Source organism: Anopheles stephensi, chromosome 2 (assembly GCF_013141755.1).
Source record: "Anopheles stephensi strain Indian chromosome 2, UCI_ANSTEP_V1.0, whole genome shotgun sequence".
Lineage (NCBI taxonomy): Eukaryota > Metazoa > Arthropoda > Insecta > Diptera > Culicidae > Anopheles > Anopheles stephensi.
In genome coordinates, this window is record NC_050202.1 from 52,299,774 (window position 1) to 52,316,233 (window position 16,460).

Sequence of the window (16,460 nt, forward strand, 5' to 3'; positions counted from 1 at the left end):
ATGACTCTCCTGGGCAACATCCCTATGTGGACTCTCGAAGATTGTCCCATGTGGAAGCAAAGAAGGACTTACCGTCAAGACTTTGTGGTTTAACCCTGCTACACTCTTTCTTATGGGTTCATGTTCAATCCTAGGTCATCATGCCAATAAATCTCAAGCTACTGATGCTCCAACAGCAAATGTTACAGAGTTATCAACAAAATTCAAAACGCACGCCACAAAGTAAGGGAAATCTTACCCGCAGGAGAAAATGAGTTGAGTTAGAGGGCTCAGAACTCAATAAGATGCCTTGTATTATATTTGCATTTTACCTCTGGTCTAATCAGCAGATTCCATGCGTTAGGGGAATGGAAATCAACTTTTATTCAGCTTAGGGACTTCATAGAGCTTGAAGTCACTGACTAAGTCACCGGAACCTATCCAATCTTGTTTGATGCACAATATTCATTGTAGCTTTTCATTCATTGCACTTCTACACTTATAGCCAGTTTTGGAAAGAGTCAATGGCTCAGAGGCGCATGTCCGTACTAAGACTATAAATGTTCTACATAGTCCCAGTGCCGTTCTTAGACTGTAACATCCCAATTTCGTTGGTCACCTTTTTCCTACCGTTGATAAGCCTTTTATTCCACTCGAGAGCCTTAAGCGCCTCGCTGGAAGTTAGTCTTTGAAGCTCCTCAAATGGATCCCACGTTCAAGTTGTCCTGCTGATGGTCCTTTCTAGCACTAGATTAAAAATTTTAATTTTAGCTCGTTTTCCCGTCGCCAATTTTAAATTATAACTCCAAAAAAATCTTAACTCAAAATCCATAAATAAGAGATCCAATCCTTGTATGTGTAACTTTTAAACAAAAGCTCTTCAAACCTTTCAAGCTTAAAGTGAAGTTTAACATCGGCATTAAGTAACAGATTAGAAGCATCTTGCTAATCTCCCTACTTACTGAAATTGAATCTAGAATTCACCTTGTAAGAGTCTTTAGACAAAATTGTAATAGCAAATAGAGTCCACCCCCATTCCCATGCTCTGAAATACGAGAAACAGCGTATAAATCACGCTCGACGAAGAAGTACAGGACGTGTCCTTCTACATACACCGTCAGCAAAGTTTGTGCGCGATATGTTTGCGACACGTGCCTTAACTTTTACCACCACCATGCCGAGGAAACACATTAGCTCAACTAAACCGGTTGGAACCGTTTGGTTTTACTTTTTTTCCCCCCTGATGGCTGTTTCCCATCCTGTTTTGGGGTACCGTTTGAGTACGTGTTCGACTTCCGCGTCCGTTTTGTAGCCGCTTTGGGGCGTAATGAACTCTTGACTGGGAGTGGGGTTTTTTTTTTTTTGTCCAATAAGGTCATCCTTCGCGGACGAATGAGTGTAAGCGGTTTGCTTGGCTTTTATTCCTTTTTGTCACTCTTGCCGTGTTATTCACGTTGCTCCAGCACCACCTGTTCAAGGTTCCAGCCAGGTTCGAAAACCGTCTTCCAGACCAGATTGACCCGTGTACCGTGTAACCGGCCAGAGCGGTAATAAAACAAGTTGTCAACGAACGGCCAAACCATTGGTCCGAACGGACACGATTACAACGCATACTGACGGTTCCTCCCGGGAGCTGGAATGGGTCGGCTGGTTGGTCGGGAGTGGAGTGTTCAACCAACGACCTGCTGACATTCGAAAACAGTTAGGCTGTGCCGGAGCTGGGCAACAGACCGTTTGGGGATTATGGGCCGGTTGATGGTTTTGTGTGCTTAATGCTGCTGTGCTGCCCAAGCTGGTTCTGCCCGAATAGGAAAGCTGTGAGAGCTCTGGCAGGTGGACCGAGCGTGTATGGGGCAGTGTATGTCTCTGTTGTCAGCTAACTTATCGTTTTTTTAGTTATTCTTTCAACAAACGGCGTGATAGCCGATGAAACTATTCGTGTTGGCCAAACATGACAAGGGCGAAATGAGGCAACCGAACTATGTGGAGCGTTTTCTAAAGGATGTCTTAATTGTTTGGAGAGCATTTGCTTAGCTATTTAACGATGCTTGACGGTTAAATAGAACTACAACAGATAATTGAATGGATTTAATTTGATTCAAATTCTTCGATTAAGGCGTATTTTACAAATATTATGCTATGTTGCCTTGAGCGACCTTGTGAAATGTTCCTGACAACTTGGCCATGGATATTTTAAACATGAATATTAGAATTGATAAGCTCATCCTTATTCTTGACGATAAATAGCTACTCTGTCTAGTTTAAAAAATAATTGAATATAGGCAGCAGATGTTTGTCCAATGAGTCGATGATCGAAAGATTGTCACATGTACCTTTGCGACCAAGATTTCACCGATTAGACGGACGTTCCAAACCATGGATCTACAATTCAAACAGATAAAACCATAGTATCATCCTAAATTCTGCTGCATATGAAGGGCATCCTACAACACTGTTGGATAGCTATAATTAGTCTCAGGTGAGATTTTGAGACGTTCTCGAGAAGTGAGTGTCTTTAAAATGAGTATCAGTATTCTCAGCTCATCTCAAATCTGGAGAGAAAGCAGCTAAATTTTCTTGCATTAAAAATAATTGAATAATGTCTTCCTAAACAAATTCGTCCAAAAATTCTAGCAATTGCCTGATGTTAGTTTAGAGGTTTTTACATCGATGACACTCTCAGCGTCCAAATTTTTTCTTAAAAAGAGCCAAGGATCGTCTGTACAGAATTACTGTCACTGAGACATTGTCGTCTCAGACCTGAACAATAGATATATTTCCCCGAGTCGACGGATGCATTGGTACTTTAATCCAAATTTTATAATGATATCATTACAAGGCAATGCGACCTTGGATTTTTCGTTTCTGCTGCATTTGAAAACACTGTTAGTTGGCCAGAATCTGTGCACCTTTAGACGTTCTCATCTTTTTTCCAAAATTTAGAAAATTTAGTGATATTTTAATCAGTTTTAATTGCTCTTCACGAAGATTCCTACTTTTTCCATCTTCTTCACTCAAGCACTGGGGTGGACCATAGTAGAGGCAAACTAAACAAGGGCTTTAAGGTGAGCCCTTTTAAGTCGACACAGGCGTTTCTTCCCCTAAGCAGGATAGAGATCCTCAGAGACTCAGATCATTCACGAGGCCAAGGTTGTGTTTTGGGCTTTAAACTTTCATTCTGCTCAGTGTCTCCAAGGGGATTGATTCGCTTCTTTTCAAAGATAAAATTCATAGTACGAACAAATAGTCTTGGGGATTTCAATTCCTTGAATGGTATACCCATATCAGTTCCAAACCAATTATCAGTTGTCATATTTTAACTAAACATGATGAAAAATAACAGATGACCGTGGATGATTTAGTCGATCAGTGGGTGTTGCACAATCAGATTGAAATGAGTCTTTTTGTTACAGTTTAAAATTGAATCTAAGTTTAATTGATGGATTTAAAAGAAAACATCGCAATCTTTGCAACACACTTTCACTAACGTATTTCTTTCTTTCATTCTCATTACAGGAACACATCAAGGAGGTATTCGATACAGCCATCTGGGACGCACTGCAATCACAGGAGCACAGCAAACGGAGGCGACCGCTCTGGAAGCGATTGTGCTGCTTAACGTGCTGACCGAGCTGCGTACAGAGTGTAGCACAACACAAATCAATATAAACTGAAGACTGTCAATTCCTATGCGTAGTGAGTGGTTCGCGAGCTTACGCTCCAGCGCAACTCAAGCAGCAGTAGTAATAAGAAGCCCTACGTGTAGGCAGCGTGTATTGTAGCACTGTCATCAGGACATCATCATTGCATCCTGCAGGCTTGCCTAAAATCACAACAATCAATAGCTTTGCGTTAGCGGTTAAGTGTATCTATTACGTGCATTGTATATTAGACGCGTTACAGTTGAGGAAGAGACATGAATAGTGAGATATTAGGTTAAGGAGGAAGAAAGCGATCCAGGTATTAAGATTTGCACATCACGAATCAGTATGTTGGGGGCTGCGTTTTGTTGAGCTAGAGAAGATATTTAATCAAAAACGGTTGCCGTTCCCCGAAACGGTGACTCGGAATGGAAGATTCCCAGGCTAAGGTTAATGGAGGGTTTAATGCGTTACTGAGCGCGAAACACGATGCTGCTTATTGGCCAGGGTGAAACGATCTGTTCACATCTGTCCACACAAAACGCAAAACATATGCTCGGTTTGGAAACGGCAGCTTATTAGCATGCGAAGCTAAGCAGAGTAGTATTATGCCGACAGAAGAAGACATACCGAATAATACTGTCAACACCGATCGACCAGAACGGGAGACCGGTTAATGAACAACATGAACAATGACATGACCTTGCGCATATGCGTTTGCTTTCCACTGTGTTCTGTGCCTTTTCCGAAAGACGATGCTCCAGCATTTAATCTAGCATGTGACGCGTTCTTATCGCTTACGCTCCTTAGGCGCTGGTGTGATCGGGTTTCGTCTGCTGATTTCGATGCGCATTGCATACCTTGCAGGCGCTTCCGGCAAGCAAACCGAGCGTGTATGAAGTGTCGTGGCCGCGGCTATCCTCGTACAGTGTGTCTCGTAGATATCGATTACCAGCGGGGTGAATCAACACACACGAAAACGGCTGCATTTGTGTACCACCAATGCGCTTCAGCACACTTTCAAACAATGTGGTAAACAGCGTGGCAATGCGATACTATTGTATGCATAGGCGCTCCGGCATCGAACAGCTCGGTCCTCCGAAACTGTCATTATTGTGTTCGCATTGCTTCGGTGAGCTCCAGCCCCAGCCCCAGTGACACCATCCAAACACAACGGATAAGGACCTTTTGAACCACAATCACTCCACGCCAGCCAGCAGCTCCCACATCGAAACCTAATGGAGCGCGCCAGGGACACACTCGGAACAACATTAGAGCCCGGAATACGGATCTCCCCCCCAGGCGGGATCGATCTCATTTGCATTTGCATTTCAACTGCGTCCGTTGGTGTGTTCCCTGGTGGTGGCAAACAGACAGCAAATCCCAACGATGCTCCTACACACATGCAAGCGCAAAGGGACACGATTAAACAGGCGAACATTCGAAGCAAACGAGACGGAACTTGGGAACAATTCACCGCTACGACAGCTGTCACTTTCCGGGTCGCCAGGGAGCGTTCTCCACGGTGGCCATCCTGCTGCTTCCACGGGCGTTTCTGCGCCAGCTTCTCCGGCACTCGAGCTCAAAATCGAGGGATTGGAGCAGGAATTCGACGAAAAGTCAATAAACTAGAAAGCTGAAAATTGAGTTTGAACACGCTCGAAGGCGGTAAGGCACGGTGAGTCACATCGGGAAGAAAAAAAAGCCCCGGAAACCTTAAATAAGACACTCGTGCGACACTATTTGAAGCAACAAAAAAAATCTAAAGTGAAAATAGTGCACGAATGACACCTCGGGATAAGGTTCTCGGATTCAGGTTTCAAGGATGCAGCAGTTAAAAGAACACGCTACTGAACGCTTCCGAAAAAATGAAGGACACAATTGGAACTATCGAACGACGGTAACAAAAAAGGGGAAGTGATCCCAAAATCCTAGACTGCTTTTTTGCGTGACGGCATCGCCGGGAGAGCATCGTGTCGATTGAACAGAAAATAAAGACACCGTCAAAACGTCGGAGTCCAGGATTGGATTGGAAGAGAAAAAGGAAAACGATAAAGCCCACACAGAGAAGCAGACACATGCTCGGATTAAAACTTAGTGTCAGCGGAAGGACAATTCGCGGAACCTCGTTCACGCGTCCTTCTCGCATTCAAGCGGCCGCAAGCACGATAAGCCAGTCAGCACGGTACGATGCGTTACGAAGGCATCGGGCAGGAATAATTGTAACGTTGTCGGCTAACTAACAACGGAAGATGACAAGCGAAAGCTATTGCAATTGTTACAATAGTCCGTCAGTCAGCAGAGGACAGAGGTTGGCCTTCTTTTCATTCTGCCGGTGCCGGTTTCTATCAGCGTTGGACAAGCTTATGGGTGTATGCATGAACAGATAATTGGTAAATCATTTTATTTAAGAAATTTGAATCATCTTCTAGGCATCTTGGCCTTCTCAAAATAGAGACAGTCTATCATATATGGTAAGGTCGCCAATCCTTTGCCAGGAAAATTCGCTCCAGGCATTCCTTGAACGACGACTGCATCCAATCTTCGACAGGTTATGCTTCACTTGATCAAGCCAACGAGCTCGCTGTAGTAAGCTTTAAAGCTAGACATGAGACAGGCATCCTCATCACGTGTTCCAGACATTGTATCATTCCAGCTTTGGCCACCGTCAGGATATTCGACAATTAAAGCGAGAAAGAGATCAGAGTATAGAGTAAGGATATCTGCATCTCAAAACACTCCGCTAAAGATAGTCCGTAGCAAACGCCGCTCAAAAATGGGATCCTCCGGCAGCATAGTCCTTGACTCGTGCCCGTAGAGCTTACATTGTTATCCGAAATTATGATCGTACCAAGGTATCCAAACTTCTGTACCCAGAACATGTTTTTTGGAGGCCCCGAGCGGAATGATAGTTGAGGCCCCTCTAATTGTGATATAAGAGAGAAACAACAGGATTCCCTCACCGACAAAGCCCCCCTAACCGATGAGGCCCCGGGCGGATGCTCCTTCCGCTCCTAGGTTGATCCCTCACTGCCTGTACCTCCAGATCTTTGCCGTCAACTGATACTCTGCTTCCGCGGCGGGCTCTATCCGAGCCTCCAGCAATCAAACCGCCTTACTAGTATACTTGGAGTGACTGGAGCCAAAACATTGTAGAGCCAATTGAAATGTAATATTTTTTCGCACTAAAAACAAGGAAACACTTCCAGAAGGCCAATTACAACTATATTTAGCTCTATAACATCTTGTCTTTCAGAGATCGAGCAACTCATTTAAAATGGGACAGTTTCATGGCCCTCGTAATACAAGAGACATTTACAAAGCTATCAAAACTTTATTTACTGGTGGTAGGATGACTTGTATTACAGGGTCAGCACAAGACAAGACGAAAATTGTTAGCCAAAGCCCTCCGTTCATGTATGAGATGATGTCATAAATGTGACTATTACTCAAACTAAACAATGGAACGATCCCTTCGTCGATCACTGATCTTGACAGCTTTTCGATTACTTTATTTTTAAGGCCCAAGTTCTCTATTCGAGTATCTTATACAGTTATTCTGTGACCATAACGGCCAAGTAACTTATCATTCTCGTGCAAAGAGAGCCCAAAAATATCCTAAAATGTATGTTTTTGGCTTGGAAATTTGTTCTATAAATTCTGAAAAGCCTTCCGAAATCAGGAGGCAATAATCTTGTTCATGTTAAGATGTGGGATTTATGAACAGTACAATGGATTCATTCACAATGTAGCATTCATTAATTGAGATATCTGCTGATGTTTTCTTTTCATTGATATCTAAAATTACTCTATTTTTTATTGCAAGCGTTACTCTAAAACTGATCTTACACATATGCTCTCACTGTTCTTCTCTGCATTATAAGATTTTATTGCCTTCGGCAGCAAGCGTTCAGTTATTCATTCGTAGCTCCACATTGAGCATTGTCGTACGTCGACTAAGAATTCATCGGTTCGCTGTGAGACCTTTTCTTAAAGCACAGCGCAGATGCTCGTGAAAATTCACATTCAAACATTCCGCGAGCACGATGAATGTAACGGAAGAAACCGATTGATCACATTCATTGCGCGGACAAAGGAGACATTGAACAAGCGTTGACGTAACGACGTCAACTTTGACAGCTTTTTCGAATGTCTCAGCAGCAGTCAATCGACGGCGACGGTGCTTTCGCGCGAACAATCGACACCCTGAACCTTGAACAGGCAAAGAAGCAAAGAAGCAAAAGAATCGGTCCTTTTCGTCAATCAGTGAATAGATGGAATGAAACCATCTCGATGGTGAGGGAGAGAGTTTTACGTTCAATTGTTCTTATCTTCGGTAACTGGAACCACTTTTTTTATGCTTTTTTGCTCCAATTTTCAGAAAGTATTGAAGTGCTGTCAAAGATCTTGTATTATCCTTTCAACACCAGGAGGCGAAAGTTTTGCCGACGGTAAACTTTGGAAACTTTCATTATTTTCCTTTCTTTCGTACATTTTTTTCTCCTTTGGAGTGAATGTCATGAAAGGTTCCTGTCCTCCGTTTTTTTTGCATTTTTATTTCATGCTGTAGGTTACTCTCTTCTTTTTTGCTGTGAACAAAACCTGATAGCCTGCGGTTAGTTTGCGTGAGTTTTCACCACACCACACAGACATGATAACAAAGACACCCGAAAAGCGTCCAACGATTCTATGGGAAACAATGGGCAAGTTGAGGTGACACAGAACAAAAAAACCCTGGGAAAATGTGATGAAACAATACACTCTCGCTGGATGAAAGTGGAGTGAAGTGTGAGTAAAGTGGACCTTTAGGGGGGAACCATCTCGGAAAGGATAACGAGACGATTTTATACATTCCAGATCGGGCCTATCCTATCGCTACTCGAGTTGTGGGTCAAATCTTAATTTTAAGCATTTTTAGCCGTTTTTTCTCATTTATGCCTCTGTGTTTCACTATTAAACACATTAAATCGTATTAATCGTTTCACTGATTTTCTTTTGCTAACTAGTTTTGGTGAGTTGAGTTTGTAACTACTAAAATATAATTGAAAACACGTTTTTCATAGTAAATACGTGACATAGGATTGTCCGCCTAAAAGAATGCAAGCTTACCAATTCGCGCTGGCCGTTTCTTCACAATTTTTGAATGCACTTCATCGATGAATAGGTGTTGACACGTGGAGGGGTTCAGTTGCTGCTGTTTATTCTATTCTCAGTTAGCGCTTCTACTGTAATTCGATACTTATATTATAATTCAAAGTTATTAATTTTGCATTTGATTGCATACATTCTGGCGTATATAGTTATTTAACATTTTTATTTTGTTTTTAAACATTAATTAAACATTTTCCTGCTACTTTTAAATTTTTGCTACTTGTTTTCTTTTTATTTTTATTTTATTACTCGTGTTTTCACTTTTCTCGTTATTTCGTTTCATTATGTTACTTACTCCAGCTAATTATAAAAAATCTTGCCATAATAAATCATAGTTTTAAATCATTAAAAAAAAAAATATTTCGTAAAAATGTCATTAAGTCATTTAAACTATAAGAAAATTTTATATTGTTTTTATCAGACCAAACCCATTGATTAGAGGATTATTTTAACCGAAACTTAAAGCTCTAAAGTCTTATGTAAGCGGGCGGTCAAGTGACCGAGGCGAAAACGGCGTCAGTCTTCACACGGCAGAATCGAGGTTCAAATCTCATCTAGACCGCCTCCCTCTGCATACAATGGGTTGAATACTTTGCTACGGATAAAAGCTAGTCACTGAAAGCCAGAAATGGCTGGTTGAGATCTCTCGAGGTTGTAGTGCCAAGGAAGAAGGAAGAAAGTCTAATATTAAAAAAGCCCTTGGTCTAAATATCCGACTAGGAGCCTTGAAAGTTCTTTCCAGCTCTTTCAACTATATTCCAGCTATACAAAATGCGTAGATAGAAACTACTACAATCTATTAAAGCTACCTGCTGGCTTGTAAGAAAAATGAGCCTCGTGAAACTAGTAAATATCTTAAGGACAGTATTTGTCTCACCATTGCAATCATATTTCTTTACCTCATTTTATCTGTTTTCAAGTGTCAAAATACGTCTGCATATGTTCTGTATGTTTTACTATTTTAAAATTTTATTTATAATCAATTACTGCTCGATCTCGTTTTGTCAATTACTATTTCATTTCCCCAAAAATATCCAAATCTTTATCTATTTATTTTTATTGTTATGCCCTTTCGTTACTTTTATTTCGTTCTGCTTATGGCTAACCACTGTTGTTTTATATCATAAATAGATAATTTTTATATAAAGTTACTCTAGGTGATTGCAACTGAAGGCATGTACATTATCTTTCAGATAAATCGACCTTACTACTAATATTAGTAGCTTCCAACTTAAAAGTGATCTTAAAACGAGAGATTGCATAGCTTCAGGCGTTTTAAATTGGTTTTTTCAATGAAGGTTTTAGATTTAGTCTTTATAGTTTGATTCTGTTCTATTGTCTTCAAGTGAGTGAACGTTATTAAAGACTTTAAAATGACAAAGTGCATAGTTCTTGTACATTCTCATATGCTAAAGTTACAAACCCGTTCACCAAAAGGTATATGCATGGGCCTTTTTTTTGTCGCTGAAACAACGTTGTCATATCGGCTGGAATAGAACGGACGACGATGCAATAAAAAGCATTATTTTTTATTCAACTATCCAGGCTTACAGTGTGGCACTCAACACGGCATGCGTTTCGCTAGCTCAAGTCTAACCACGAACAATTCTGAGCCTTTACGCTGTTTTTCCCTATCTTTTATGAACATTTACAGTTTTCACAACTTTTTCACACGTTTACTGCCCTGTTCCTGGGGGAGTTCCTGAGAGTTAATTTTGGCTACGCATAAAAGCGTTGCTAAACCTACACACGCACCCCGGTCTATAGACGTTCTTGCTGAAAATCCTTTAGTGTAGAGAAATTCTACCCAACACGCACAATGCCAGTGCCGGTGAATTACAACGCTTTACAATCGGATTACGCTCGTACCCCGGGTGCCAGGTAAGATTAAAGTTTGCGTTCAGTGGACAGTGGGAATGGAAAAGCTATTGGTTGCGTCGTCCACGAGAGAACTATACCCGAGTCCCAGTTTCTGTCCATAGCATTGCCATTTTCAGCAGCTCGCTTCTCCTCGTTTTTTTGGTTAATCCTCCCCAAGTACCCGTACATCAAAACGCAAACCGGCCATCGACAGCCGGGCTTTTTTTTGTTCCTTGCCTTTGCACACATTCCCGACACCGGAAGCCAAACATCGAAGTGCGATGCATCGCTGCCGAAGCGCAAGGACTCCCCATTTTACATACAAACGTTGAAACAAAACCCCGATCCGATCTGGTTCTGGTAGTCAACCAACAGATCCGGCACTTCCGGTTCCGATGCGCTCTGCCATAAGCTCCCTACGTGAGCTTCCGCCGTTCAGGTGTGCGTGTGTTTGTGCGAGTGTGCTTGCAGGATGAGAGTGTAAATTTGCTTCACTCCACAAAGCACCACCATGGGGTGGGGGAAGAAAACCTCGGTTTTGCTGGTAATTTTCTCTCGTTTTCTTTGAGCTGGCAAACAATCAAATCCACTAAATTGAATTCCGGCACCCGTCGCTCGGTACGTTTTGCGATGAAGTTTTGCTGTTCCTTTTGTTGTTGCAAACCAACTTCCTGCCGGGCGTGATTCGAAACAATGATCCAACCGACAATGACGCCTCCGGTGTACAGCGGCGTTGCCTTGTTTGATTATGGTGCCTGAATCGATGTGTGTGTGTGTGTGTGTGGGAACATTTCGATTTCAGTGAAAATCGAATAATCGAATACAAATGCAATTTTCCAAATCTTCTTCCACCTGTTTCTTTGTGTTTGTGTGTGTCGGAATAGTGGGATTGCTTTTGTGAAACCAAACAGTATGGGCTCTGTGGACGGTTGTTACAGCAGGCATTATCGCAACGAGAGACTGAGATTGGGAAAACATTTACCAACGCTTGAAGGCATGAATACTTTCAGCCAATGAGAAAATGCAATATAGTTTACAACAAATAAATGTTTCAAGTAGATCACTTAATGTTAATAATACAATTTCTTCCGGCATAACAAACAACCAAACTTTGAGTATATTCATACCTAAGAAGTTAGTAAGACGAGTAAGATCAAGCCACAGATAGCAAGAAATGGCAGGCTGTTGAGACCTGTTGAGGTTGTTATGTCAAGGATGAAGATAACTGACTAGACAGCTTTGAGGACACTCGTTCCTAATGCCAAGTAAACATTCCTTTAATTATGATAGTAGAAGTGGCTGTGGTTCCAGTCATATGGCAGGACCGAAGTTCAAATCTCATTGTTGGACCGTTGACTGGTAGGACCGTTCCTCCGCAGTGAAGACTGACTATCCAACTACGTGATATCATTAAGTCATCAAATCATCAAATGTTTTGCTTCGACGTAGTAAACAAGATTTAAAATAGAGTTGTTAAAATAGTCAGTGATCAGCTATTACTTAACATTCAACATTTGATCTGACGTTGAAGACACTTCATATTCGAGTCGGTGGTAAATGCTATAGCTTTAGACTAGCATTGCCCACATGACGAATTCAGAACTGCTAGGACAGATTGTATAAACTAGGCGAACGAATTTCTTCCTTACATCGACCATACCGTCACCGTCATACCGTCAAGATTCCAGAATATATTCTTCCTTGCAGGACATTGCTCGACACATCGAGACCAAACCTGGAATAAGGAGCATTCAATCCTCATCATCGTTGGATCAAATCGGCCTGACAACTATAGACATTTGGAAAGAATATCCTTGACTGGGCCTGGTGGTATGAACGACAGCGGCACCGTTCTTCACATGCAGGACCGGCTTTCTACCCAGTTTGTTCCTTCATAGTGAGGACTGACTATCCTTAGCTCGGTGCTAATAGCGGTTATCAATAAGTGTAGGAAGCCAAAAATGGCACACAGGAAGATCTTTTTTGGTTGGAGAAATCCTCAATACACTTGACAGAAATGCAGTTTCCCTAGTAATCAGATCCTGGCAGGAGTGGTCGATCTTTCCCATTGAAGAAAAGGTCGCGGCACAGTAGCTTAAGCTATTAATTGTAGGAATGTTAAATAATAATTGCTTCGAAATAAAACATTTAACAGAAAACTAGTATTAGTTTTTATGTCTAGCAAGCCAAAATGGCAGGCATGTCCTTAGAGGTCGTTAAGTCAAAAAGAATAGGAGATAAGAATGCTCGTCATCATCATACTCCTCGCATCCTTGTTCAGGCAGTCCGTGAATCTAGAATCTGAATAACATCTAGATTTAAAAAGCTCGAATTTTTCAAGTTTACTTATTTCAAAATAATCAAAGTTAATTTTATCTACCGAGCCCAACCCAACATTCTCAAACTTCCAAAAACGTGTAGTCGTAGCTCAAGGCGTCGGTAGCACAAAACAGCGTAAAACATACTCCCGAAACTCGTGTCGAAAATGTTATTTTCCCTTCCCGCTGACTGCTCTTTTAGCCCCTGTTGCTCGCCAAAAGTTGGAAAACTCTATTCAAACACCAAATACAGTCGCAATTCGATAGTCAGCATCCACGACCAATTCCTGTTGCTTTCACTGTACCATTCCATCAAACCATCGATCGAGATTTGCGCGGTCGGGAGAGTGATGGTAGGATTATTTATCATCAGGCTGCGATAAACGTGGTCCGTACGTGTGTCGAACGGGCAGTCGATTAATTTTGGGTTCCACTCACCCCACCCATCACCATCATCACCACCCCTCGAAGACACAACACGCATGTCAATGCGGACGTAGTGAATGGAGCCCATTTTTTCCATTTCTGCCTGTTGAAGTTAATTAACGAAATAGGTCATCGGTCAATGGTTTGGTTGAACCTCAGCTAGAAAAAAGAGGAAGTAAAAAACAAGTCAAAAAGCACAGCTTTTCTCATGTCATTTTCCGCCTGTCATTTGATGTTGAGTTTTTAAGCTATCAAAAGTGACACATAATTAGTTGGAAAGCTCTTTACGTCTTAAGCTCCTTGTCCGATGTGCTTAAAGTCAGTAAGCCAAAAAAAATATTTAAATTGAAATAAAATTCTCAAAGCACATCCTGGACCTTTTAACTTAGATAGGACACACGAAAACTCCTTGATCTAAATGTATTTTCAGGCCCCTCTGATTCTTGCTTGCGTGACCCAGCGCACTCCGGCATGCCAGACAAACACAAATCATTTTTCATACTGTGCGCTGGGCAGCTTTTAACTTTCACAAATCTGTAAATCGAGCATGAATCGTTATTATCAGGACCACCTCCCAACATGTCTCCCCGCTCCTAGCGTGGGCTCCAGTTCCACGACAGTCCCACGAATCTCCGGTGCCCCCCTCCCACGTACGTGGTTCGTGCAAAACATTATTCACAATAATCAAACCAATCATCGGTAAAATGAATGAAATGAAACATTTCAACGTAAATGGCCGTCCTTGGGTGCGTTTTTTTTGTGAGTGGAACAAACACGAAGGCTTTCGGGATCCATTCCACCGGCTGACAACCGTTTTGCCATCGCAGTCCGTTCCGGCCTTCGTTTTCCCCGGTTCACGCCATCAGAAAAAGGAGGAAAACACGGAAGCCCCTAGCGAAACGAATTCGATTCTGGCGAAAACCGGAAATTGCCGCTATCTGGGTCGAGGCAGATGGCGCACCCAGAGCAAATATTATTTATTGCCACGTTATTGACCTTCCTCCTTCTGCTCCTCCACCTTCTCCTCCTCCGTACCGAAAGTACGCCACCATCAAAAGGGGTCGCCCAGTGTTCCTCGATATGCAGTGTGCACGGCCGGTGATCTATTCACTTTTCCGTTCCGATGTTCCCGGTCGAGCGCAACACTGCGGTTCTGTTGTGTGTGTGTGTTTGGTTCGTTCGTGCATTTGTGTTTTGCTCGGGAAACACGGACCGAACACGGACCGATGTTGTGCCTGCTTTACTGGCGAGGACACTTTGTGGCAGCCGCTTTTCGGGCACAATGGCACGGTTACCGGCACTTGGCAACGGTTGCTCGTAAATCAACAGGAGGACCCACACCGGGTCTCTTGCCAGTCTCACCCGCGTCCCCGTTCATTCGATTGCCGAGCAGCATCGATTTCCGATTCGGCCAGACTGCTGCTGCTGTGAAAAGTGCTGTGGCCGCATGAAGTTTTGCACGTTTCACGCGCGAAATCGATCATGATACCGGGCCGGTGCCGGTGGGTGCTTCTCGCCCGGAAAGTAAGTCTTTGGTTCGCCCTCGCAATGCCATTTGTTTTGCCGTTTGAACGGCGTGAGCTCTGTGTGTACGCACACACAAACACCGGCCAGTCGCCGAGCGAAGAAAGATGGCTGCGACGATGGTTCGAACCATTGGCAGTCGCCTTTTTTTCCTCAAAGGAGGTTGGGTTGAGAAGCAAATAAAAACACAGAAATGGACGATTTCATGTCCTTTGCTGTCCGTGCCATTTCTATTTTGTACGCTACCTTAGCTCCGGTGCGCGAACGAGGAACAAGGCTTCGCTGCTATTCGCTCGGTACTGAGGAAGTGTCCGAAATGGGTGAATGGCCGTTGATTAGCTTCTGGTGAAAGGCGTAAAGGATGGCACCGGTAACGCCTTCGTAAAGGGCGAGCGTAGGACCATGTCCATCCATCACGAGTGTATTGCGAATGGACTGTAAAATGAGGCAGACACCATTTGCGAAGGAGTTTTATGCTGCGTGAAAACATGTGATGAACTGTTGGGCTTATTTTTTGGAATTTTTTATTGTTTTGTAAATATTTTTCCAAAAAGATGCAAAAAGTATGCTGGAGATAATTTTTAAAACTTATTTTGAAATGTATTTGTTCCAAACGACTTGGCTTATTGCAGGGTGTTGTGCACATTGCATTCTTTAGGGCTTAATTTTAAATCACTCCCGAAGGTATGCAATTCACAAGACTAACAATAAAATGGATGATATTTCAAGCTTTCAATGTGAAATGTGTATTAAATGTTATTATTTCGTGATTAATTGTTCACTTTATTAGGCTGTTTGCAGAATTATAATCTTAAAAATAGTTATGTCAAATGTCGTAAAACAGTTTTAAGACGCATTACAAAAAGAAGTATAAAATTGAGCTCAACAAACACAATAAAGTCTGTTGCCAACAACATGATATTTTCATTAATGTTAGGATTTTGGTAAAGTAAACTTTTACTTGACGCTTCATACTGCTATCCTTCACGAGAGTGTTAGATATGCACTATTTTTCTACGATAATGGGCTCCTCAATGGTAGTAGAAACCGTGCCGCATTGCTCTCGTCCTTCGGTTTGCATGTTGCTGTCAGGCTGACACGGCCTTTAGCCTGGTTAAGTTGGAAAATCGTTTGATTCCCGTTTCCTTGGTGTTATGTATGCGGCGTCGGTGCAACGAAGTTTGTAATGTCTTCGAAACTGGGATCTTTTCAATACAATTCGTCATTGGTGTCTAGGTTTTGCATGCGTTAGAACATTATTTTTGTTGTGGTTCAGCGTTTGTGCTTAATTTTACATATATTATGCACAGAAAGTAAGATGCTTTCGACAAGGCTGAGCAATATATCGACTAGTTCATTTATTTTAAAAGTATTTGCAATTGGCATTTAACGTTAGGCTTTTGCAGTGCTGTGACGCCCTCAACCATAGGTTGGTGTCAATGAATGGATTGGCTCGAACTCCTTGCACTTAAAAATATTCATTCCTATCCATGCCTAAATCAAAAGAATGCCTTTTCCATTCTGAAAGATCTGTCTTAATAAAATAAGAACGGTTCATGCC

At 42.2% G+C, this 16,460-nt stretch overlaps 1 protein-coding gene across 3 annotated transcripts in view; it reads left to right on the forward strand.

Moving 5' to 3' along the window:
• Positions 1 to 4,332, forward strand: part of LOC118502710 — a 48,149-nt gene extending 43,817 nt beyond the window's left edge. For all 3 annotated transcript variants that reach the window (XM_036035257.1, XM_036035256.1, XM_036035255.1), the window contains exon 7: positions 3,496 to 4,332. In XM_036035257.1, coding sequence (XP_035891150.1) covers positions 3,496 to 3,606 — 111 coding nt within the window. In that variant the 3' untranslated portion in view covers positions 3,607 to 4,332. The remainder of the gene's footprint in view (positions 1 to 3,495) is intronic.
• Positions 4,333 to 16,460: the final 12,128 nt, after the last annotated feature.